Here is a 24,374-nt window from a genome sequence, read left to right on the forward strand (position 1 = left end):
AAAGTGGTTTATGATGAGAAAATTGAGAGGAAAATAAAAAACAAAAGAAACATAGTTGTGATTCAGAGCTAATTCTATGAAAAGGTAAACTATAGAGTAAACTATATGATGTGATTTGAAGGCATCTAGGGATCAGCCTCATATGCAAGATCTCTACTAGCTAGATAAAGTTCCAGAAAATTACTATGATAAGAGTCACTCTTTTGGATCAAACATTGTATCTCCAGGAAGCCCTGATATCAAGAGACTAATATCTTAACCTCTCCCCCCAAGCAAGTTAAGCTATTTTCTCCTTAAAAGTTATTTAAAACATCCAGGAGACTTGATTAACTCAGTGGATTAAAGTCTCGGGCTACTGGCATCACTTAAAGTTTCCTTAAGCAAAAAAGAAAAAAAAAACAATTAAAATCTATGAGGTGCTCCTGGCATTCTCTCTGATGTTTCATTCCTGCAAATCAATGCAGTTTACTCATCTAAATCTACTATTAAGTGTACATGAAGCATTCTTCCTGTTCCCTAAACAAATCTCCTTTATTTAACTGCTAAATGACCTACAGGTGTCTTATTCTTTTTCAGTATCAAACATAAACAGGCAGGGGACTGGCCCAAGTTAAGGTCAGTCTACAACAACTGGCATAGTCCTACAGAATTGGAACACAATTATCTCAGTGAAGGGGGGAGTGGGCAATAAAGAAGATCTTCATGCACTTACAGTAAGTATCTGGAGATAGGGAGTGTAGATGTGGAGCGCCCTGAGGTGCCCCCTCACCACTTGGGAGATTACAAAGTAAATATGGACACTTAGCAACAAGAGTCTAATGTGAGTATACTTTAAGAATTCTGTCCTTAAGAACTATCTTGAGGCTTTCAGCTTTTCTCCCAAGCTCGGTGCCAGGTTCTGCTGCTTCATTCGCATCCCTGAAACAAGATGGTGAAGGTTGGAGTCAATGGATTTGGCCATATTGGGCATCTGGGGACCAGGGCTGCATTCACCTCAGGTGGAGTAGACATTGTGGCCATCAATGACCCCTTAATTGACCTCAACTACATGGTTTATGTGTTTCAATATGATTCCACTTGTGGTACATTCAAGGGCACTGTCAAGGCTGAGAACGGGAAACTGGTGATGAATGGAAAAGCCATTACCATCTTCCAGGAACGGGATCCCACCAATATTAAATGGGGAGATGCTGGAGCTGAGTATGTTGTAGAGTACACTAGGGTCTTTACCCCCACAGAAAAGCCTGGGGCTCACTTTAAGGGTGGAGCTAAGCAGGTCATCGTCTCTGTCCCCAATGTTCGTGATGGGAGTGAAAAATGAGAAATATGATAATTCCCTTAAAATTGTCAGTAATGCTTCCTGCACCACCAACTTCTTGGCCCCCTTGGCCAAGGTCATTCATGACAACTTTGGCATTGTGAAAGGACTCATGACTACAGTACATGCCATTACTGCTGCCCAGAAGACAGTAGATGGCCCCTCTGGTAAGCTGTGGTGTGATGGGCGTGGTGCTGCCTAAAATATCATCTCTGCTTCCACTGGTGCTGCTAAGGCTGTAGGCAAGGTCATACCTGGGCTGAATGGGAAGCTCACAGGCATGGCCTTCCGTGTTCCTACTCCCAAGGTATGTGTTGTGGATCTGACCTGCCGCCTGAAGAAACCTGCAAATATGATGATATCAAGAAAGTGGTGAAGCAAGCATCAGAGGGACCCTTGAAGGGCATCTTGGGCTACACAGAGGACCAGGTTGTGTCCTGTGACTTCAGCAGCCACACTCACTCTTCTATCTTTGACGCTGGCGCTGGTATTGCCCCCAATGGCCATTCTGTCAAGCTCGTTTCCTGGTATGACAATGAGTATGGTTATAGCAACCGTGTAGTAGACCTCATGGTCTACATGGCCTCCAAGGAGTAAAGTGGAAAGCCATGGATCTTCATCCCCAGCCCAAAAGAGGAGATCCAGCACTGGGGAGCCCACATTCCTAACCTATGTTCCTCTACTAGGGATCCCACATCCCATTCTCATCCTTGTTCCAAAGCACCCCTGTAGTAGGGGGAAGAAGCCTGGAGTCCTGTATTGTGTGCCATCAATAAAGTCACCATATTCAGTGAAAAAATAAAAGAACTGTCTTGAACTAATTGCTACAAAATATCTTTCAAGGAAAGTTGGGGGGCATGGAGGAGGATATAAAAGAGAGCAGATTGGGGGCAGGGGGACTCAAGGCTCATAGTCTTGGGGTGGGGGTAGGGGAAAGCCAGGGAGAAAATGTGTTATTCAGAATCTTGTAGAAATGAATGCTGAAAACTAAAAATAAGTTAAAAAAATATTTTTCAAGGCTATCAGTTGGGCCTTCCAGGATGTTATTTTGAGCTGCTTCTACTTTCTATTAGGCAATTTCCTCGGAGCTCAGTTTACCATCAAAGCAGCTAAGAGAGTTTGAATTTTAAGGGATTGAAAGAAACTTCCCCATCATGAGTAAAAGGCAAATTCAGAAGAATGAGAGCAAGTGGGACTCTGGCCTTACTGAGCCCTTGTCTCTGTACAGCTAATGGCCATCATTATCCAACTGCCTTAGGGGAAGTGCTGCAGTTTCATGGTGTGTGGGGGTGGCACACTCTCAAGGAATTCAGAGTCAGACCACCTCGAATCCAAGAACAGGTATGTATGGAGGATTGATGGTCCACGGAAGCAGGCTGGGTTCCAAAAGCAACTAGTAACTTAGAAAGACAAGACAGGCATTTTTACAGTGTGATGATGCCAATTATACAACAATTATAAATATTAAAAAAGCAGGAGAGGTTTGTTAAGGAATTAGGTCATAGAGGAGGGGTCCTTGGTCAAACATCCTGGTCATACTGCTTCCTAATTGGCTAGCTATTATGGTCCTGTCTGGCCAACGTAGACAGGTAGGTGCTGAGGTCCTGTCTCGGGTTAGATGAGTGATGTGACTATGGTTGAGCACACAGCTGTTCAAATATGAGAAGGCTGCCTGGAAGCAGTGACTGCATTGATTCTGGGGGCCCATGGTGTGGTTAAAATCAGACTGTGTGGTTAAGTCAGGACATGCCTGCTATTCCGTGGAGCCCATAAGGAAACTAGAATGTCAGAGCTTGGGGCAGCTTTATTAGGATTCCATCAGAAGCTGCTGAAAGAAGACCCTTCCCTGCTGTAAGGGAGTCATATTTGGATATGGAGATGGAAAGAACCTTTGGATATGAATGGAGTATTGGTGATGGTCAATGCAACTGAACATTCTTCAAACTGCAGTCAGTCATCTGAGAGATAGCATAACTAACCTCAGCAATAAGTATGAAATTCCCAGACAGATATCCACCTTGGAATTCTAGGATTTTCTTACAACTGTGCTGAAGGAACGACTTTAGTTTTCTTTTCTTTAATTTTAATGTTTTGGGGGTGGCTAGGTGCTTGCAGTGAGTAGAGTACCAGCTCTGGAGTCAGGAGGACCTGGGTTCAGATCCAGCCTCAGACACTTAACACAAAAATTAGCTGTGTGACCTTGGGCAAGTCACTTAATCCCAATTGCCCTCCAAAAAGCAAAAAAAAAATTAATGTTCATATTTATCATACGAGAGGTCAACTGAACTCTGCCATATGGACTTTATTTTAGAGCAAGGTATTAGGGGAGACACTTGAAAGGAAAATGCTTAATTCTTCTGAGGATCTCAGGGACATTTTTTGGAAATGGAGACAGACAAATGTGAGAATTGTAGCCCGGTTAAGTTGGTCAGGAGTGGTGGGGTTGATGAATCATTTTAAACATTTTCTCTCTCACTGCAGGACTGTGAACTGTAACTTCCAGTAAGGGGCTCCTGCATTTTCCCACCTTGGATAAAGCAGCTCCTGCTTGTAAATGGCAAATTGTGTGCATTACTGGCCCCTGGCAGCCTCTAGATCTGTATCTGTTTTATGGCTGTTGTTGTTTGTCGTTGTTACTGGTGTGGTTTTGTCTTCTCCAGAGCACAGGTGGCTGACCTGAATTAGGCCTTCCAATCTTGGTAGAAACTGGGAAATTGAGATGTCAGGTCTCGTAGGTCCTTCCGTTTGGGTCGATTAGCAGCAGAGGGATTTCCTGAAAGAGCATGATCACTAACAGGAAGAGGAATCAAGACTTGGCATGACTGCTCTCTCATCGTCAGTTCTTCACCTTATCAGCTGTGGTGAACTGGCCAGAGACAATGGCCCCATCACAGGAGGGTGGAGGGGACAGACAGTGGCCAACTATAGCAACATACCATCAATTCACCTCCTCCAGTCTTGCAGGGCATAGGAAGGAAATGGCAGATGAAGTTCAAGACAATGCTCTGCACTATGGGGTGGGAGAAGAGAAAAAAGGGCAGAATCAGGCCTTGACAGAGGGGAGGGCACAATGCGCACTGCAATATAGGGAAGCAATGCTCACCCCCTAACCATCAGTGCAGGAGTGTGTGGTGCAGAGCCAGGTCTGGGCAAAGGGGATAGAATCAATCCGCAGAAATGATGGAAGCACAGCTTTCAAGTCATATCCCAGCGTAACGCAGCAGAGCCCAGGCCCCGGTGGTGGGATCTATCCTGCTCTAAGACAGAGAAGTAGGCATTGGTGCTGACAACACGGGCAGCAGGCAGGGACACTGGCCTCCCAGTAACGGCCTACGAGCAGCAGGCCCAGACCCAGGTTTTACTGGCAGGGGTCAGGAGGTAGCAGACATAGATGTGGAAGCAAACAATAAAGCTGGGTCTAGCAGCAAACAGGGAACAAGTCCCAGAGGAATTAAAAGCCCAGTGGAAGAAAAGTGGGCACTGGCATGTCTAGCAGTACAAGCCAGGCCAACTATAACTGACTGCTTCCTAAAATGCAGAACTGAGTAGACTTGACACCAAGTGATACAAGTGACTTTTTAAGAAGGACTCGGAATGATAAGTGTGGCATTCTTGGGAGGGAGCTTGCTTTCTGGCAACAAGAAGAACATAAAAGTTATGGATTCAGGCCCCTCAGAAGAGGGAATTCCTCAGGGGCCACTTATGAAGTGCGTACTGTGTATCCCTCATGCACAGGGCTCCCTGGAAGACGATGCTTCTGGTTGATGCAGAGAACACTCATGGGTGTTGGCACAACACAGCTCTCCTTGACCAGAGATGAGATTCAGTGATGATGCAGGACACATCGTCATCTCTGCCATTTCTGGTGCTGCTCCCCCTCATGGGAACTGTTCTGCAGTGAGAGCCCCACTGGGAATATAATGGTTTGGCATCATCCACCACACAGATCCTGTTATTTAAACCAGGACTCACTCCTCCCGGAGAGTCTTCCATTCTTAGTTACTCCTTGAGGAGCCATGACATTGTTAGCTTTGTTTTTGTTATGGCTCTGTTTCCATTTTTCTTTTCTTTAGTGCTACCTCTGTGAGTCTTCTTAAAAACCAGCAATCAGAGTTGAACAGTATCATCCCTAAAACAATTTAAGTGGTAAAATGTCCTCTAGAATAGTAGTGTCAGATTCAAATAGAAACAACCCCATTCCTATACACTGACATAGAAAACCACAAATTAACATTATCTCTAGTTTTTGTGTTAAGTGTCTGAGGCCGAATTTGAACTCAGGTCCTCCTGACTCCAGGGCCGCTGCTCCATTCACTGAGCCACCTAGCCACCACCTCCCAATTACTTTTTAATCTGGTTCAGGTCACATTTGGGAGTTTTGGAGTAATGAGTTTAAAACTTCTATTCTAGAAGATCTTATGGACCTTATCACCCAGGGGTGGAGTAGAAGGAAGCAACAGTCTTTCTCCTTTCCCCATGCAAGTTAGACTAATTTTTACTTAAAAGGCAGTAAAACCAAACTTAAGAACTGATTAGCTCAAAGGATGTAAGGCTGAAGTTATTGATGTCATTTCCTGACCCTGTGAGTCCAAAAAATCCAGAAGGAACTCTATACACTCTCTTTGTTGTTTGGCTGATTAAAAAAAAAATGGGCAGGTAAAAAAAGGGGATTTTGATCAGTTAGGTAGAAGAAATATAGGTGTGCTCACTGCATACTATTGATAAATATGTTCTGCTATGTATAAGTAAATCTTGTGCAAACTTTCAAATGTCCTATAAATTTCTTATTCCTTTTAAATATCAAACATAAATGACCAGGGAACTGGCCTGAGTCAAGATCAGACCAGAACACCTGGCTAAAATGAAAATCTTTATCACATTAAAATTGGATGTCTTGACATGGGAATATTTACTGGGAAAAGCAGAAAGAATTTAAATCATACTAAGGTACGAAAGCACTTTATATTATGTACTGTACAGTCTCTGAAATGTGACTAAAACAATAAGTACTAGGGATTTTTAGTATTATTTGTCATATATTTTATTACTATTGATGCCACCTGATGTTTGATAGTTTTGAAATTTGTAATATTTGTAAATTTACAAAACTTGATAAATTTGAAATCTATGAAGTTTGGCAAAGTTGGGGTGGTAGGGTGTTGAAAGCATTCTGCTTAATGATAGCTGATTGTATTTTGAAATTTGATGTACTATTTTCAAAATTACTTAGAATTAGATTTTAAAAAGCAACATTCTTCATTAGGAAATTTAGACTAAAAGGTTTATATATTTATTTAAAATACAACTCAAATCAGGTTCAGCACTCAACACAGTTCAACTTTGATTCTTTGGGTTTTTAAATATATCTTTATGTATATCTCTCTATCTATCTGGATTTTAAATGAATAGTAAATTGATAATTCCCATCTCTATTAGAAAAAGGAAAAAAGGGGTGGCCAGGAGGCTCAGCGAGTAAGAGCACCGGCCCCAATGTTGGGATGACCTGGGGATCGAATCTGGGCTCAGATACTCAGCACCACACCCAGAAATAACTGGCCATGTAACCTTGAGCAAGTTACTTAACCCCAATTGCTTAAAAAAAAAGAAAGAAAGAAAAAGAAAAAAAAAGTAAGCTGCCCTTGATCATTAGAAATATTTTGCTTTTTGTGGAAAGTACCTCATTTTTTAAAATGGCAATGAATTCTGATCACTCATCAGAAGTAACATTCTCTGGTCAAAATAATATTCTCTGATTTAATTATCAAATGTTATATCTTGAAACCTAGGTCAAAAGTCTCTGACTATAAGGTAAGAAACCTGTCCAATCATACATAGTTTTACTAGTAAATTTCTTTTTATGAAATTTACTCTTTCCAGAAGCTCTTAAAAGCAACATTTCCAAAGCTCGTTGTGGTTTTATTCAGAAACACCCTCCTTAGTGAGGAAACAGAAGTTTATCCTCTTAATTACAGCTACTTTCTGTATTTACATAGACATATTTAAAGAATTATTTTAAACACTTTATATCAGCTATGAGTATAAGTACTTTATATTATATGGTGTCAGTGATCATTTCTGCACTTAAACATGATTATTATGACTTCAAAGTCATTGGGGGTGTTTTGTATATTCTTATGCCTTTCAGTTAATCTGTCAAAGATACTGTTTAGAAATGACACTACCTTCACTGGGCCTATTAGAGTGACATTGCACTGAAGCAATTTCATTAACATGTTTATAATTGGGCTATGATTGAAACTGCTATTGAAGAAGTCAAATACATCACAATAAGCTGTACATCAATGACACACTTACTGTGAAATTAACATTTTCAAATGATGGTCTCAGAAAACCTATTAATAATTAAAAAGAAATCTCTTTGATTTATTCCTTTTTCAGATACAGTTATGCAAATTTTTCATAGCATTATCATGCCGGAAGTAGGTATGACATAGTAGTTGTCACTAAAATTGAATGAAATATTCATATTTTTAAATTTGAACTTTTAACCTTCAGTCATCTATAAAGGAGAAATACTGAAATAAAGAAAGAAAAGGTGAGAGTCAAAGTTTGGATTCTTATTCTTCCTTTTTACTTTTGTTCTACTCATTTTTTATTGTGTTTTTTTAAGTTCGTAAATTTTACCATTTGTCATAAAAGACCATTAAATATTTATTCAGCAAATAGCAGATATTTGACCTTTAAAACACATTGTAATATAAATTCAAAATTAAAAGTCATTAACTTTATAGTGACCACTACTATACTGTCTTTACTACTTGATTTCATTCTAAAAATGTGACCTCCTCATAAGCATGACCAGTCATAAGCAGTAATTGTATTTTAGTGACTGGGGGCATAAAAGCACATCCTCATTTAAGGACTTAGCAACACTGAACATCAATACCAGACTCGACCATTGGCTTAAAGAAGTTTTCTGAAAGTCAAAAGTCAAAACACATAAAATCTGTGTTTATTCTTGCTCTGGTTTATTCTACCCACACGCTACTCTATCCAGAAGCATTTAACATGTAGAAGGATGAAAGTTGGTGTGGAATAAGTGACAGAGACTGCTTTATTTTTCTCTTCGTATTCCCAATGCCAAGAAAATTGCAATGTCCTGAAATACAGATTTGTTGAACTGAATGACTGAAGTAGATATTAAATGATCGATATTTGTTAAATGCCTAATATGTGCCTGGAATATGGAGTTTTAGTCCTGAGCACATAAAGAAGTTATCTCTATTCTTTTCCCACCATCATTGAAATGCAGAAACAGAGATGACAATAATTAGAAGGGTTGGAATACTGCCTTGTAGGTGCCTTCTAACAGAATCTATGATTCTATGATCCATTCTTAAAGATCTTGTTAAGAAACTGCTAGAGAATCACAATGACAAATCTTCTGTTATAAAGGATGAAGTAATTTTGATCATTTTATTAATTCAAAGATTCTTCAATTGATTAAATCATAAGTTTCTTAATCCAATTATTATTTATTGAGTTCCTATTATAGTCAAGGAAATTGGCTAGGTCTTTCTGGAGAAACAAAGCTGACATAACTATTATAAATAAAAGCAAACTAATCTAGCACAAAAATGCTTAAAATATATTTCTTACCTGCTGTTATGTCACTCTGTTGTTTTCCTAGTTTGAAGAGATTCAGTCTAATTTTTCCATCATGAAGGTAAAGGAGGAGACCTCCTGAATGCTGATGAAAGTTACTGGACAGCAAAAGTCCCATTTTGTTCCAAGTGCGAAATTGAAAACTCACAGATATCTCATCCTGCCCTGAAGAGCCATGTAGCTCTAGGTAGCTGCCAGAGCCCAAAAAAGTGACTGGAACCGTCTGTGGTTGCGAACAAGAAAATGACACATTTCCCTAAGAACAAAATAAAGAATACAGTAGTAAGAGTCCACAATGGATTTCTGTCTTAGTGATAGACTTTTGATATAAATGTTTAATCGATGCTTTAAAAAATATTGTCATCACTTATCAATGGCTGTTCTTTCTCTTTAACTTGCTGCTCCTCCCTCAGCTCTGACAAACAGAAGTCTTCCTTTTAATAAACACATAATTCAGTAAATTTAATAAACACATATTCAGTAAAACAAACAAATTGACCCACTGGCCATGTCTCACCACACATTCCTAATTTTGTACAGATTCACAGAGGCTTTTGTGACTGGTATTAACCCCTATGTAGAGAGAATAAACACAGATTCTTAACAGGAATCTTAAGGTGTTCTACAAAATTATGATGGCATAGTTAACTCTCCTTATCATTCCAATCTGTCCTAACTGTTCTAGACAGGGATGTGTCTTGCACATACTGAAATTCTTAATAAATACTTGTTAACTTTTTTTTCCCCATTCTAACTTCAAGATTGAAAAAGTCTTTGAAACTCAGAATAATAAAAAATTTAATATATTTTATATATTTAGATTTTTCTTTCTATAGGGTTCCCCCAATATTCCTTTTAAGTATATAATAAAGTTATCATGTAAATGTATTTTTTTTCTTCTCTCCCTCCTGCCCAACCCTGGGGAAGGTTACCATTAAGCATAGAGTTAGACACAAATATGTGTGTATGTGTAAAATTATTCTATATACACTATTTATCAGTTCTTTTTCTGAATGCATACAGTATCTTTCTTCAAATGTCCTTTATAGTTAATTTGGATAAATAGTAATGCTCTAAATCATTATTTGGGAAATAAAAATTAAAACAAACTTGAGATTTCATTTTACACCTATGAAATTGACTAAACTATTAAAGGGGAAAGCAACAAATGTTTGAGAAGATGTGGAAAAAGTGGGACACTAATTCATGTTGGTGTAATCGTGAACTGATTTGCCCATTTTGGAGAATAATCTGGAATTATGCCCAAAGAGTTTTTAAACTGCTTATAATACCCTTTGACCCAGCAATAACACTACTAGAGATTTTTAAACAGGATATACTTGGATACACATATACACACTGAGAGTTTTTATTTGGAGTAGGAGCTGCAATCATTACAAACACTGTGTTGTATTAAAAAGTAGACTGTACTTGAAATGAGCAGACCTGTGTTTTTAATTCCTAGCTTTCATCCTTTCAAGACATGTGACTATGGGGACACTCAAGCTCCTGATCAGTAAAATGGAAATAATATTTTCATCAAATTGTAGGATACATTTTTGGTAATATTAAAGTACTATGTAAATTTGTATCATTGGAAACAAGCTTCATTCATTTATATTTAAAAGCATGAGACAAAAAGCCGCGAACTTTCCAATACATGCATCTAAACGACAGAGCATAAAGAATTGTCATCTCTAAGCCAGGAGCACAGCATATGGGCTGAGGGTTGAGGCTTTCAGCCGATCTCATGGTGTCATACATTTGGAAGAGTATATCGTTGCTTTTCTTGTTTCAGCTGTATCCGATCCTTCATGACACCCTTTGGGGTTTTCTTGGCACAGACACAGGCATGGCTTGCCATGTCCTTCTCCAGCTCATTTTACAGATAAGAAACTTTGGCAAACAAGGTCAAGTGACTTTTCCAGGATCACACATCTAGTGTGTGAGGCTAGATTTGAACTCAGGGAGATAAGACTTCCTGACTCCAAGACTGGAACGCTATCCATTGAGCAACCTAGCTGCCCCAGAAAGGGGATAGAAAGGTAAATAAATAAGCCACGGTTATAAAAACAGGGTGCCAAGATACAGCTGCAAACACAGATCAAGGAAACACTAACAGTTCTAGTGAGCGCAGCCCTCCTTCTGCTTTTCTCCCTTTTCACCCCATAATTGTGGCTGCAGGAACTATATGAATGAAGGACCTTTCAGAACCGAGGGAACAAAAAGCCTCCAGTAATGACGTCTTTATGTGTCACTGGGATTATCAGGTGCTGCATAGCCAGCATAAAGGCTTCTGGTCAACCTGAAATAAGTCTTTCTGCTCCGCCAGCAATAAGGATCCAACAGGAACTGTAATCGCTAGTTTATCTGTAACTTAAATACTAAATGCACCAGAGCCTAGGACTTTCCCCCTTGAATACCATAGAGTCTGCCTCCTCCCCTGTCCTGCATATAGGCCTGGTCCTGGCCTGCCACGGAGGAAACGTCTCTACAGGAGCTTTTGACAAGACTCCCTTTTCCCATCCAATGAAAGTATATTTTCATTGTCATAGAGCAAAGTCAAGCATTATTCTCATAAGTGGGAATACAAAGAAAGGGACAAAGCAGAAACAGCTCCCAAGGAACTCATTCAAAGTACTACATACCCACGGGACACATTTAGGATAAATTGAGAAGGGAACAGTCTCAGTCAGAAGGCACTAAGATTATGAAGAACTAGGAGAGATGTATTGCAAAAGGTAAGGCTTAAGCTGAAATTTGAACAAAGCCAGAGAAGCAGGAGGCAGAGAGGAGGAAGAGCCTACAGACATGGAAGACAGCGGTGAACACCTGAGGAGATGGAGTGGCCTGTGGGAAGACAAATAAGGAGATCGGTTTCTCTGGACAGCAAGCTATGTGGAGAGGGGCAAGAAGCTAGAAGACTGAGAAGTTAGGAAGAGGGGAGGCTGTGAAGGACTTTAAAAGCCAGAGGATTTATATTTGACCTTGGAAGCCATCAGGAGTCATTGAAAGTGATGAGACTATCAGCATCTAAGCTTTGTAATGAATCATACTGGGATAAGAATTTGATAAAAGCATAATTAAGTATATAATAAAAAAATAACTTTCTCATAACTTAACAGTTAAAGTACCTTTTCTACTCAGTTGTGACCAGTCATGACTGTACCACCATGTTAGAAAGAGACCTTTAAGTTATTTGAAACAAATAAAATTCACATGCACACATCTGCATTAATTCATCAAACATTTATTAAGCAAATACAACATGAAAGATGTTGTATTAAGAACTGGAGATACAAAGACATAAAATGAGTTTCTACTTTTTTTTTTTTTTAATAAATTCACGTTCTAATTGGAGGAATAAGATTGTACAGTGAAAGTCCTGGGGGGAGGGGAAGATAATGACATATTACCATCTGCCTCATAGCAGAGGCCAAGGGATTCCTAGGAAAAAACACCCCATCCATGCCAGGTACAGTTTGTTTCTGATGTGTTTCATTTAATTATTTTTCTTTATCACAAAGAGGTGCTGGCTAAAGACAAGGGGAGGAGGAGATGAAAATGACTGTGAAGTATAGACAAAAGAAAAAAAATCAAAAAACATTTTTTAAAGGGAGAGGAAAAGGCTTGTAAAGGGGGTGATGAGCCTTAAAGAGAAGGTGAAGATTCAAAGGGGCAGAGGTGAGAAGGTAGCAGATGTCAGGCATAGAGGGAAGACACGAGTACAAATAAATAAAAATTGGACATGGAACATCTTGTTGAGGGAACAACAAGAGGGCTGTTTGACTAGAATGGGGTATGTATTTGTATGTATAATGCAGAATAACTTCAATTTTGCTTTGGCAGTCTGAATAAATATATCTAATTTTCATAATGAAATGAATTCAGATGTGTATTCTCTAGAAGAATACAAATTGGCATTAGAATTTCTCTTGGAATGGTTAAAAAGTGATATATTTTATAATACTGTTGAATATTAAAGTAATTTATAAATTTAAAACCAAATCTCTGCTTTTCATGACTCTAATAACTGAAACTTCATATAACAGATGGTAAAAAAAAGTCACCATACGTTTAAATTTTAGAGCAAGAAGGGATCTTAGAAATGATTTCAGCCAAGCCACTTAATTTCCAGGTGAGGAAACTGAGACCCAAGAAGGCCAAATGATTTGCCTAAGGTAACATAGTTAATTGCAAAACTCAGAAAGGAACCAAAATCTTCTGACTCTGAGCCTGCAATTCTCAGCATTACGCGAATACACTCCTCTGCCAGAATTTGATATTAAAGTACTATATTTTAGGCCAGCCAATACTACTACTTTGGGACAATGTGCAGTCATAACAATTTAATAATTCCTAATTGATATTAATTTATTGGCAACTACCATACCAAATTGATAGGTTTGTTCATTTTATCAATGAATGGTACTTGGTTACTATCTGGAAAACTGGGTTTATTCTCTATTTGGGTGATTAAAGCCTAAATAAAGAATCAGGGAAATTACACAGGCAGAAAAACTAGCCTCCTGGGAACAATAGCAAGGAAATTTTTAAAAATGCAGCCTATGACATAAAAGAAAATTTAAATCTCTTTTTAGTTCCTTTTTATGTGGAAATGAAGAATCTGTCTCATAAACTCCTATAACCTGGCTGGGGCCGGTTTCTTTCCCCCAGTTGTTACCATGGAAACTTAATCAGTTAGCCAACAAATCACTGCTGAAAGTCCAGGAGATGCTACACAAAGTTTCCCAGCTTCCAGCAGTTTTCCTCTAGACTGATGACTTATTTGAGTTTCTTTTTTGTTCCTCCAAAGACATAGGGGAAAGCAGAGAAAACTGTTGATTGGGTGAGTATAAGATACCAAGACAATGCACTCTATCACAGAATCTTAGAGCCAGAAAGGGACCTTGATTTCTATCTCTTCCACTCTATTCTAGAATAAGAATCCCCATTGAAACACATCCAGTAAGTAAGTGGCCATCCGACCTTTGGTTGAAGATTCCTAGAAAAGAATAGCTCTAATTCCATCTAACTATTCTGTCACACATCTTTACATTTTGTCACCTACAGCAGCAATGAGAGAGTTTGTGAAATGCTTGGCTAAAATCTAGGGAAACTGGATTTTGGGTTTAGATAGTGAAATGAATGTTTGCAGAGAAAACTTGCTCTCCTGCATGAATCCCATAAAATATCTGAAAACGACTCCAGAAAGACCAAATATGATACAAGTTGGCCAGTGTAAATCTAGTAGAACTAGGGAGAGGGACAATAACACAGAAACCAGTGCAAAGTCAGGCAAATGAACCAGAAGCCACAAACATATAGAAAAAAATTGTCTTAGGTCAGCCAGTTGAAGTTTCTTAAAATGGTCCTACAAGCTTGTAAGTCAGCCATCACAATGAGAGGAGGAAACTGAGGTCTGGGGAATCTTAAGCCTGCAAAAGCTCCGATAATAACCTGAAGCCATATCCAGACAGTCACATCATAAGCCCTGAAACACAGCACAGACAGGTAAGACATGGCCACATGCTTCTGGGAGCTACAAGAACTAGAGACAAAGGCTGCCACAATAGGTCCGAGAAGTCATATGCCTCTGGGGCAAGTCAAGGTTTAACAAGAGATTGAACCAACTCCCACTTTAGGGACATGTCAGGAAAAGGAAACACTCTAGGTATAGAACCAGGAGACTGAGACAGAAACCAGAGACTGAGGGAGAGGGTGGGGTCTCATGCCAATCACTTGATCAGTACTGGCGACAGCAGGGGCATGCAGACTACAAAGAGAGATAGGACCATGTATTCAAGAGGGAATCATTCTGAATACACAAGCTCAAACTAAGAAATGAGGGTGAAAAAAGAAAAGAGAAGAAAGCACTAAGCAGAATCAAGAAATACTATTAATTAAAAAGTCAAGAGGCAAATAAAGAAGAGAGTAACCCCACCACATCTACAAGCATAGCCTCAGAGAAAGAAAATAAGTCTTGGCCAGAGGATCTAGAGCTACACTTGAAAGAAGATTCTAAAAATGAAATTAGAATAGAAATAGAGTTTGGGGGCACTCTAGACTGAATAGTATTTTACACTTCGCTCAAGAGGTGTGACTGATACTTTTAGCCAATCAATCAAATTTTTTCTTAAGCTAATGAAAATTTTATATCTCATAATGATATCACAGTATATAAATCATGTTCTTTACATATTTTAAAGCTTATTCTTTGTATAGATTGAGGTTGAAGAGTTATACCATCCTTACATGTATAGTTGACAACCTTTCAGTAATAATAATAATTCTAATTATAAGCATTTATGTGGCACATCAGGGTTTTAAAAGCACTATATATATGTATATATATATATATATATATATATATATATATAAAATCTCATTTGATATTCACCACAACACAGAGGTAGCTGCTAATATAACCCTCACTTTACAGATGAGGAAACTGAGGCTAAAAGAGGTTAAATGACTTGCCCAGGGTCACCTGTCTGAGTCAAGATTTGAAATCAGGTCTTCAGACTCCAAATCCATTGCTCTACTATATCACCTAATTTGTGGTACTGATAAAGAACGTCTTATAAGAGCTAATGATTTACATGAAGTCTTGGAAATTTAATGAAGATAACTTTAGACTAAAAGGGAAAGAAAAAGAAAAAGAAAAGGGAATTGAAGAGAAGAGAAGAAAAAAAATGCAAGAAAAAAGAAGGAAAGGTGGAACAACCATTTATGAATATTTACTAAGCTTGATACCATAGGAATATTCTTAGAGATACCCAGAAATATATAGGAGAAAAAAAATAACATAGTTTCAGGCATCTACATAAAAATGCACAAAATAGTTAACAAGTAAGATGAAGTGGAGAACCCCAACCAAGGAGGTGAATTTGTCTGCATATGTATCTCTGAGATGGGATGGGGTAGATGGTGGAGGAATGATCTTTCCCACAGTCAGCTGCAAGCCATGAACTTGTGGCTCCCCAGGCAACTGCTATTTTTATCATCTCTTTTTTGGTGTCGGGTACCATAAGATGTTGAGAGGCACCTTGTACCGCCTCCCTATCCTGGGAACCTGAAGAACAGGGCCCTGGCTACTAGAAAAATTACAGGGGCAACTGCAGTGGCGATAAAGGCAGCAGGATGGATGACAGCAAAAGAGCTGCCCACAAAGAAACAAACCATCAGAAGGAAAAGAGCCTACTTGGCTATAGTCAGTGGAAGTGAAATTTAAAATGGCTAATGGAGAGCTCTGCTGTGAATGTCCAAGGGGGCTTACATATCAGCCTCTCAACTGACCATAATTGCTTTCTGACTCATTATTTCTTAGCCCCTCTTCTTTCTGTTTGGGAAAAAAATGACTTTTTCCCACCTGATTCCCGGTTGCACTCTGGGGGACCTTTTCATGTCTTCCCCCTTGCTGGGGAGAATCTTTTGAACTAGAACAAAACTGGAATTGTTCCTCAGAAATGTGAGGTTGGATTGGAATTGGAAGCACTGGGAGTGGGCTTCTTTGAGGAGACAGGCAACCCCAGAGCACTCAACCCTAGGGCAAACTATGAAGGTAAGTAATGGAGAGGAAGTAGCCTCACCCTAGCAATTACTGGATACTTTCCTAGTCCTTCAGAATCTCCAGAAGTAAGATCCTCAGTCACTTGTTTTTCTTTTGACTAACTCCCATTAAAAATGGCCATCGTACTGCTTTTTAGCCTCGTTACCTCCAGAATTATCACATCAACTCTGTTACAACTTTTCACATTGTCATCACCTTGACAGCGCCACCACCTTCCTTTCTCTTGTATTGCCAATCTTTTTCCTTGCCTTCCTTGAATTGTTGTTTTACCAACTTCTTTTTCGTCTTTGAGTCTGCCATCTCCTCTTCTCAAGCTCCCACTCACCATCCCAAATTCATCCCTTTCTTCTTTCCCTTGTGCTCCAACTCATTCTCTTCATTTCATTCATCTTAAGCCCTTCTACAGTGTCATGTCCTTCCCATTGCCCTCCTCCAATTTGTCAGGCTCTCTCCTATTTCCCTTCCATAAGTTCTTCACAGTTGCTCAAACACTCCAAATTTCCTTTGTGATTGCTTTCCATTCTTCTTTAGTTCAATTACTTACCTTGCTCCGACATGCAACATTATTACATCAAATCAGAAGCTATGCATAACCATCTTATATAATAGAAAATAAAGTCTCTTTCCCTTTTCTCACTTTCTTTTGATCTCCCTGACTCTTTTCTCACCTCCCTCCTGGTATCCTCTTTCCCCTTCCCACCTTCCAGTCTTTGAATTTCTTACCATGATGTAGATCTGAGGTTTCTGTCTCTTGGCCAAATTAATGATATTAACTCCATTACAATACAGATTTTCAAAACAGCCATGGAAATTCCTATGGGAAAATGATACTGATTTTCCAGCTGCTAGAGTCCCTCCAAAGCTGAGCTTAGAAAGAAAACAGACATCAATAAAACCATTTAATAATTTTTCTGACAACTCATTTGCTACAAAGACGATAAACATTTCAAATACAGTCAACAAGAATCACAGATTGTCCAGATTTCCATTATTTTGCTTTATGGCCTTTCACTGTTGTCAGATGTGTTCATATCGAACAAAGGTTAAGTAAGACAATTAAAGAACAGATCCATAGGCTTACCTAATGTATGTACATAGGAATTCCTTTAATAACATATATTTTAGGAACCAACATTAACCCAATTTTGGACAGTTTTTAGTATGATATCAGGCTTTTACTGGATGTAGTTCCCTAGTGCGTAATGGGTTGGGGGCTGGTGTTACTCATCATATATCAGGGTAATAGTAAACCTTATCTGGACAGGGTTATGATGTATATATGTCTCAGCCTGTGTGTAAAATTGTAGGCTGATACACTTTGCCAATCCATTGATAAATTAGTTCTATTTGACTGTGGTAAATCCGACACGGGGCTGAAATGTTCATTTCATTTTATTTGTCAAAGCCATTTCATGCCTCATGAACAATAGGACTTATTTTTCTGGTTTCCATAAAGATGAGCAGCAAAGGTTTGGACAGAGAAGATGCTGTTTTGGTGCAATTTAGCGACCTTTAAATAGGCAGGTTCCAAAATGTTCTCATCCCTTAAAAAATCTAAGAAGCTATACATTGATCACATACTTGTTTTTCTTTCTTTATCTTATCAAATAATGTAATTGGGATATGCTACTGAATTCTATGAGTTCTCATAGGTGATTTTATATTATCAGGAGTTCACTAGAACATGATGAAATTCCTCATGTTCGATTTAATGCTAGTGAGATTTCCAAAAGCAAATGTCTTTTTTTAAAATGTTTTTTTCAATATTGGTTTCTCATCATTTGTGAGATGTTTTCCAAAAATGAAATTGTGTCATTGCATGCTTGGATAGAAAGATTATCTATAATAATAAAGTGTCACAGTGTTAGGCAATTGGAGTCACAATAAAATAAAAACACATTCTTATTACTTATTCTATCTAAATAGAAATTTCAGCAAAAATTTTAGTTACAGTGAAAGGATAATGCCATAAAATTTTATTTCCTTTTGCTTGTTGAATTGAATTTAAATCATAAAATCTCTATTAAATGAAAGGTAATTCTCACACCTCATAATTTAGGTCCAAGTAATTGAATTCTCCCTTTGCATGAAAATGTTGAGTATGTTTATCCACAGTGAAGTTTACTTGTTTATTAAAGTGCTCAATAAGGACAGAATGCCAGTGCTGATCATCCAAGAGGCTGCCTGTGGTGATGTTAATGAGGCTGTTAGTAGAACGCAGTTTAGTATCACCTTAAGAGAAAGGGAAAGAAAAAAAAAACTCAGCTCATTTAAAAATTACAATTTCCATGTTGTGATTCAGCATTGGATCGTGGTGATTACAAGTCCTTTATTTTTACCCGGCTTAAATACTGGTCAGCTTAGCTTAGATAATCAGTAAATATGTGTGCTATTGTTGCCTTCTTAGGTCTTTCCAATATTCAATGTATTCTCAATATTTAACAAAAATTTAGAATGATAGATCTTAAGTGTAAGGACTAGTAGCCTTTATTTGGCTACTAAATGAAGAAGTTGGTGGGTAGATTCAATTCCCTTAAATTATCTAGCCAAAGTTAGGCCCATAGAAGCCTCTTCCCCTCCAATAAGGAGTTTAACTACCAAGTAATCTCCCATTTCCCTAGGTGCTCCAGTTCAACATGATTCAGCATCAGGTCCCTAACCTTGAATAGCACACTAGTTTAGTTTCCCCTGTTTCTCCCCAAGATTCCTGGTCCCACTGGACACAAATAACCCTATAAAATCCCACTGGACTTTAAGGGATTTGGTGTTCCTAACTGTGGTTACTTTTCCTCAATGAAGATGAGTTGCTTTTTACTTTCTCTATGCTGATTTTCTTCTCTGTGCTTTCTGTTGTGGCACTCTACCCTTCCTTGCACTACATCTTAGAATGCCAAAACTTGGTCAAGCTACATTAAGACATTATGTTTTGTTTTTAGCTTTAGGATCATCTACTCTTTAGCTCATGATAATATAACAAAATTATATGGATATCTTTTCATGAGTTCAGAAAATCATCTATTTTTTTTCTACCATTGGACTAATTTCAAGTAAAAACATGAATAGAATATATAAATTTAGGCACCTGACACCAATGTTAAAAGCTTTTAATTTGTTAAAAGGAATAGATGCAAAGATATTAATCAACATATATGCATAGAGTGGGGTCCAGGTATGTTGACACACTCAGGCATATTACATGTGTGTATATATATATATATATATTTTTTTTAACATAAGTAACATCTATTGAACCAGACCAGGGTGGGGAACCTGTGGCCTTAAGACCAGATGTGGCCCTCTAGGTCTTCAAGTGAGGCCCTTTGAGTGAATCCAAACTTCACAGAACAAATCCAAAGGATTTGTTCTATAAAACTTGGACTCAGTCAAAAGTCCGCACCCAAGGATTTAGAAGGCCACATGTGCCATTGAAGCCACAGGTTCCCCACCCCCGAACCAGACATAATGTATTTTTGTTAATGTTTTACCTGAATTAATGAATAAGAAGAGTTTTCCTTTTATTAATTCCAAGGTGATATAATCACCATTTTGTCCTTTTCTGTGGAGCAGAACCCCATCACTTTCCATTGTTTTAAATTTAAAAGAAATTACATCTTTTAAGAGACTTGTAGATTTTTCATCAAATCTGTAGAGCAGGAAACTTTTTCCATCAAAATCCACTACTTCAGATCCTAGAGAGAAAGATATTAAAAGATAATTTTAAATATGAAAGATTTTCTTTAAAAATTTAAATATTTGTATTAAGACATATGTAGACTCTCCTTACTATAAATTAATATCCTATGTGCCTAGACCTCTGATTTCACTGGTAGAAGGGACTGCTGGTAAAGTAGCTTCCTACAGATTATAAACTGTTCTCATAAAGAAGGCTTCTTGGAACTAAGTGAATTATCTCAAAAATCATCGTAAAAAGAAGGTGGAATTTGAATCCATGTCCTTCTAACTCCAAGGGTCAACTTTCTAACAACTTTATTATGCCTTCTTTCATGTCTTACCTGTTACAGGTTAGGGACTGGTAATGGGGAATGGCCAATGCCCTTGGAAACTCACTGGCGAAGAGGAGCTCTCTTATAGCAAACTGATACCTTTTCTACAACTCAACAGTTTTAAAGACCTACTAGCATTGAAAGTTTAAGGAAACTGCCCAAGGATACTCAGCCAGGATGTGCCAGAAGTTGGAACTGAATGTGCACTGCCCTCTAAGGGCGGTGGCCTCTAAGCCAGCTCTTTATCTACAATGGGATATTGTGCCTCTGTCAAAATACATTATAAGGCAAAAAGACAGCACTGTCTCTCATCCCATTCATCTCTTGATATCAGGGATTGATGACCTAAAGAAAGCATATAAGTATATATTATACTAATATAATTTATCAAAAAAAGGACTATCCCTTTTAACCTATGTCTCCCACTTTATAAATTATAATAAAATCTATTATCAAAAAATTTTCCTTTTATGTGATCTAAACTTCTCTTGCTATAGTTATAATCAATTTTTCCCATTCAAAGGCAATTTTTTTTAAATTAAGAGCTAAGATAAAAAAAAGAAAGCCCTCTTATCTATCACAAGACTAAATGATGTTGTCAAGATGTTATATCCCTCATCTAATGCTCAAAAGTAAATGACGGTGGACATTTTAAATAAATGTCTATTTTCATATATTGTTCTATGCTATTCTACCTACACACAACTCATATTTCTGTTCCGATGGATAACCTATTTTGACTTATGTAAATTGGGCTTTTTCAAGACTACTTCATCTATGTATATTGGAAGATAGTTGTTTTTTGTCTTGTTTTCTTTTGAAAGCGTATTTTCATTCTTAACATTTGGTACAAATATTGTCCTAAAGGAGAACATGTATTTTCTATCTTTTCTACTGGTTTGTTAAAAATATATTGTCTTTATAACCAGTAAAAGAACTGTTCTGCCATAGTAAGGTTACAATTGAGAAACTTTACTATTCTTTCATTTTTTAAAGTTTTTTCATCTAATAAGTGTCAAGGTCACATATATTAAGTTCACCTCAAAAAGAAAAAAAAATGTTGAGATTGATAATGTTCAATAACATCTATAAAATAACTTACAGAATGAGTAAGACACCAAGGAATTGATATGAGGCACAGAAGCTCACGGTGCCTTTCACACTCCATAAGAGAAAAAAAGTAACTGCTTTTGAAAGATACGTTTATGAATAAATGAAGCTGAAAGGAAATCCAATAAAATAGGACATTATTCTCCATGTGTTTAGTGAGTTCTTTTAAGTCACTGGAAAGTAGTATCTGTTTACAAACTTATTTAACTTGGGAAAAAGAAGAAGAGAAAATACTACATCTCAGGTGCATGAACTGTATTTAATTCAAATGATCCATCAAATTTAAAAGGAATCATTTATATTTATTGCCTTCAAAAATCTTTACAATTTTATACACTCTATGAAAATTCTAAGGTTTGATTTTTTTCTATATCTTCTTAATGCATCTGGTACTTAAGAAGTATTCTTTTAAAAGGAATAAACATTTTGTTTTCCATTAAATATATATTGATTGGGGATGGCTAGGTGGCACAGTGAATAGAGTACAGTCCCTGGAGTCAGGAGGATCTGATTTCAAATCCGGCCTCGGACACTTAACACTTACTAGCCGTGTGACCTTGGGCAAGTCGCTTAACCCCAATTGCCCCTCCAAAAAAACAAAAATAAAATATATTGATTGAACTATTATCCCATTATACAATTTAATAAGTGTTCATGATGGAAACATATCTAGGTAAAATACAAATGTAACACATTTTTATGATGTCAAATTTGTTCTAATGCAATGTGTGTATGTTTCCCTCAAAGCAACAATAATAATGATGTTTATTTTTTATAAAACCCTTATAGCAATTAATTATCAATGAAGTTTTCCCTAGAAAACACCTCTTATTCCATTCCTTCTGCCTACTGTTTCTTTTTCCTCTTCAGTAGCATTGTTCTGTAATACAATATTCATCTTCTATGGCATCAATTCTTTTTATGAATTGCTTCCATCAGGCAAAATGGAGTTCTAAAACATGCCACAAGTAACTGAGATATGAAGCTATGACTTCAGAAAAGTCCTATTTTCTTTAAGAAGGGAGCTATCAATGTCTGACCAATACCTCTAGACTCAGTCTCCAATCAGATCCCTCTCAGATGCTTCTGGATGTTGTAAAGCCAGGCACAAGCAGCTTTCCAGAGGATGGCTGCTGTGAACAGCTTTCAAGGTTCTGACTACATAGTATACTGAACACCCTATTTATTCAATAACAAGTCAGAGCAAAACATTCACAGAAATCAAGGTACAGCATTCACAGTGTCACAACTTATCCCAGAAAATCAAGGTTCAGCATTCACAACAACTTATCACTAAGATGGCTGCATAGTTTTCATCAAGCTGGTCACAAAGTTTTGAACAAAGTACATGCATTTAGTAACTCAATCATTCAATCATTCTTAAGGAGGCTTTAAGGGACACAAAGTACAACAGTCAAAGTTCTCCACTCATGGGGCACACCAAGTTACAAATCAGTCACTTATTCAGTCATCAATCACTATTCAATCATCACAAAACACACAAGCCCTTCAGTCCTAGATCACTAGTAGATCATAATGTCTCAGTCAGTACACAGTACCCAAGAAAAGTCTTCTTTCAGCTTGACTCGGGGAGGTCTCTCAGATTCCCTGGATCCCCTTCCATGGTCCCAGATCCCACCTGGATTCACCAAACTGTCTCCTGGGTCCAAAGGCAGACAGCTCCCAGGTCCTTGTCCAGCTCTTGGCACACTTCCTGTTCCATGCTGAAGCTCACAGAGTCCAGTCCACCTTAACTCCTTCAGTCTCCGTTCCCCCAAAGTTAAGGCTTAACAAAGCCACAAATAGCTTCATAAAAAGTACCAGCATCATAGTCATGCTTCCTCAGTCTGCAGCAGCTCCAGCTGCCCCTTGGACATATTCGGCAGCTCCCAGAAGCTCCAGCTAGCCCTCGGACTCAGCAGCTCCCCAGCAGAAGCACCAGCTGGTTCTCAGAATCACAATCATTCTCTCCTGCCTGAAGGGGTCTTTCTTCTTCACTCTCCCTGGCAGCAGCAGCTTCTGCCTCCATGAGGCTTGCTCCAAGATCTGTCTGACCCAGCAGGGGCTTCTCCTTATATACACACATGGCATTAGCTCCTTCCTGCTTCAGCCATTTCCTGTTTCAACCCCTTTCTGTACATCAGCAACAGGGAATCACACCTTCTGTTTCTTTAACAGAGGCTTGATTAATTACTAAGTGCTAAGTACCTGTTAGCTTTGCCAATACAAAGGGATCAAAGTACATTACTATTACATATGTTTAACCATGTATAATCATCAGACTTCAAAACATCCAGAAGACAAATGGAAAACTTGTAAAAAAAAATCACAAATGTGTAATATAATGCTTGTAATACAATTATGATAATTCCATAGTTTTCAGGGTTATATCATGGACACTACCTAGACTCTGATGACCCAGGTTTTAATTACTAACTCTGACTATGCCTATGGGCCATGGGGCTTGGGACACTTTATTAAGACTCATCTAATATACATACATGCACACATACATATATATAAACATTATGTATACATATAGATATATAATACGCAAAATGTTTGCATTTATAGTATTTACTTCACAGAATTATCATGGATAAAGTGCTACATAAATTGGTCTTTATTTGTTGTTACTATCAACAATATTCGTTCCTTACTTCCTTTTTACACTTTGATAGAAGTACAGACACTTCTTGCATGGATGAAAATCCCTACCTGTCTTTTCACATACCAGTTTAAT

At 37.9% G+C, this 24,374-nt stretch overlaps 1 protein-coding gene across 1 annotated transcript in view; it reads right to left on the reverse strand.

Annotated features, from left to right (window-relative positions):
* Positions 1 to 24,374, reverse strand: part of CNTNAP4 (contactin associated protein family member 4) — a 598,489-nt gene that overhangs the window by 200,447 nt on the left and 373,668 nt on the right. The window contains exons 5-8 of the mRNA XM_069088042.1: positions 20,003 to 20,206; positions 18,565 to 18,749; positions 17,241 to 17,384; positions 8,939 to 9,200 (exon numbers count right to left, since the gene is read on the reverse strand). Of these exons, the coding sequence (XP_068944143.1) occupies positions 8,939 to 9,200; positions 17,241 to 17,384; positions 18,565 to 18,749; positions 20,003 to 20,206 (795 nt within the window). The remainder of the gene's footprint in view (positions 1 to 8,938; positions 9,201 to 17,240; positions 17,385 to 18,564; positions 18,750 to 20,002; positions 20,207 to 24,374) is intronic.

Source organism: Petaurus breviceps, unplaced genomic scaffold, assembly GCF_028583685.1.
Source record: "Petaurus breviceps papuanus isolate PSGF00001 unplaced genomic scaffold, PetGlider_PUasm1.0 183, whole genome shotgun sequence".
Taxonomy (NCBI): Eukaryota; Metazoa; Chordata; class Mammalia; order Diprotodontia; family Petauridae; genus Petaurus; species Petaurus breviceps.